The sequence below is a fragment of the Ipomoea nil genome, unplaced genomic scaffold (assembly GCF_001879475.1).
Source record: "Ipomoea nil cultivar Tokyo-kokei standard unplaced genomic scaffold, Asagao_1.1 scaffold2818, whole genome shotgun sequence".
In the NCBI taxonomy this organism is placed as follows: Eukaryota; Viridiplantae; Streptophyta; class Magnoliopsida; order Solanales; family Convolvulaceae; genus Ipomoea; species Ipomoea nil.
In genome coordinates this window covers 519,567-522,251 of record NW_017619246.1, presented here as the reverse complement: position 1 = coordinate 522,251, position 2,685 = coordinate 519,567, and the positions used below count along the sequence as shown (strand labels likewise).

Here is a 2,685-nt window from a genome sequence, read left to right as displayed (position 1 = left end):
AAATTATCAAAGTAACTAAAAATCATGTTTGAAAATCTCACATTTCACCTGAAGTGATGTAATATAACTTAAACAAAACCCCTCCAAATTAGAAAGGATTTTTTTCAATGTAAAAATGTTAATAAAATTGTTTTAAAAAAGATAAATTTAATAGACCAATGGAAAACTGGCAAATAGATGACACTATTAAAACAATATAGTTGGGAAAATAACACATGAAAAACTTCTCTAATAATGCTTTTGCTTTGCTTGAATATTTGAAATTTCCAGGAGCCTTCAATTTTCTGCAAGTCTACTTTCCAAAGCTGAACGGAGCTGCTCTGATGTGTAATGGCGGCTCCCCATCTTCACGGTGGCCTGTTGGATCATCAACTTGTTGGCCACCGACACATTTGCATGGCGGATATGAAGGTCCAACTCCTTGAGCGCCGCCATCAGCCTCGCCGACGGGTGCTTCTTCTTGTCACTACATTCTATCTTTATCATTGCGTCTTCGCCGATGATGTTCACGTCCACATCTACGCCGCCCTTGTCTGCATCTTCTTCTTCTCCGGCGTCTTCAATATTCTTGCCATTCTGGGCGGGACTACTGGGTTTGGGGTCTGCGGCGGCGTTTTGGCCGAGCTTTGATTCCAGCTGGTTTATGTAAGCAATGGCGTCTTCGAGGATGGAGGCTTTGTCCATTTTCGAAACGTTTGGGACCATTGTTCTTAGGGTGTAGAATCTCTGGTTCAGTCTTTCCCTCCTTTGCCTCTCCGCTTGCACATGGGTCCGCGTTTCCTCTTTCCCGTTCGCCGCCTTTCTTGCTCTCTTCTTTGGCCTTTCCCCTCCGCCGCCGCTGGGCGGAGCTGTAAGTTTGGTATTGTCAAAAACGATAAGGCAAATAGATATAAGCAAAGAATAATTATAGAGTTGTACGACCCACGGGAAATACTACTCAAAGAAATAAGTAGAGGAAGGGATCGGAGGAGAAAGAATGTGCAAAGAAGGTTTTGGGAATTATGTTAAGGTAGGTGGACAGATCTTTTGTGGGTATCAACTGCACAGACATTTGATATTGTCTGCTAACTTTATTTATATTTTTTTAGTTTGTACATTTGATCACATGTACCTCAAAAACTTAATAGCTGTAGTGTGGAGATTATACCTAAAGTGGATACATCCCTTATGCTCCCGGCCTTTCAGTATTTGGTTTTGCCTGCTAAGTTAATGAGTTAAGGTGATTTATATTCTCCTAGTTTGTACTTCTAAAACTCAACAAGTGTAGTATGAGAATTAATAGATTATAGCTAAAATGAGAATTATGTTTAAAGTGAATAAATTTTGAACATTTTCTACTAGACTAAGTCACGTGGTTTATAATAAAATTTGTAAGTCCCGATCGAGAATGCGCCCATGCAAAATGAAAATTCAGATAGAAAGGAAAACAATATGCAGGGCATTAAAATATTTGCATTACTCACAATCAACACCACCACCGGAAGCGAGCAGAGCTAGAGCCACCCCGTCGTCCTTCTTCCTCCTTCTCGGCGTTGCGCATCTCGCCGGCGTCTTCTCCTTCTCCACCGCCATCCGTTTGCTAGTAACAGAAGGAATTGAATCCTCCTGGCTGGGCATGACGCTGCTCGGATTGCTCAGGCAGGAGCTTCTCGAGGTTAAACCCATTGCAAAATTATTATTATTATCATTATTATTATCATTATTTTCTTCAAAGTTGAACAAAACCCCAATTTGGTTAATCAAATGGGCGTCGTTTTGGAGAATCAAATCCGTGGAGCCGAGCTCGACGACGCCATTTTGCGAAGGGATGCAGGCCATGGTTTGTAGCCCTAATCGCTTTCCCTGTTTGGCGCGTTCAAACGGCGCGGAATCGAGTTCTCCGGCGCCGGAGATCCATACCCGGTTCGACCGGTAAAACGCGTGACCCGGAAGATTCGAATCGTTTTGGAACGATTGGTTCATGGAGATGAGAAAGAACCACTCTGGGTCCGTGATTTCCTCGTCGATGGCATCGCTACCGGCGGCGGGGGTGGCAACTAAAGCGTAGAGTTCCCGGAGAACCCTCTTCCGCCGTGCCTGCTCCGCCACCATCTCCGGCGAGGAGGACCGCCGTGGAGTCGGCTTTTCCACGTCCCCTTTGTAATACCCGTCGCCCCACGCCAGCCCCGCCTGCCCTTCGAACCCCGCCGCCGGCGACCGCCAGAATATCGCGTACGTCCACTTCTCCGCCGCGCCGTCGACCAGGATCTGTAGCCGCCGCTGAAGATTCTCCTGGAATCCATCTTCCCCGACCGCGACGGCCGTGGCTGGTTGCCGGGAATCAGAGTTGATGACGGTGGGCGGCGGCGCTGGAAACGCCGGCGCGGTGGACAAGAACGCCTCCATAATGTAACCGTTGGTAGTAGCGGCGTTGGCACCGCACTTTCTCGCCGACGGCAGCTTGTAGTCCTTCATTCAATCAACCAAAAGTGAAGAATTTGCGAGAGGGAAAAGGAATCGTAAGGTTTTTGAGACTTTTCTAGTCTAGTTATCTAGTTATCAATAAATACTAATATTATCCCCATAAGTATCTACTATATTGTGTGCATGCATATATATTATAGCCATATCTGCTATAAATGGTATTGGTATTAATACCATCAAAGTTTTCTTTATTTTAATTCTTTAAACCATAAATTAAGAAAT

The 2,685-nt window shown here is 45.1% G+C and overlaps 1 protein-coding gene across 1 annotated transcript; it reads right to left on the bottom strand.

The window, feature by feature from the left end:
• Window positions 1-250: 250 nt before the first annotated feature.
• Window positions 251-2,483, bottom strand: LOC109158398 (transcription factor MYC2-like). The gene is made up of 2 exons (XM_019306307.1): window positions 1,464-2,483; window positions 251-848 (listed from the first exon to the last, which is right to left on the bottom strand). Exons 1-2 carry the CDS (start codon window positions 2,452-2,454, stop codon window positions 277-279), a joined length of 1,563 nt encoding a protein of 520 aa, XP_019161852.1. The 5' UTR covers window positions 2,455-2,483; the 3' UTR covers window positions 251-276.
• Window positions 2,484-2,685: the final 202 nt, after the last annotated feature.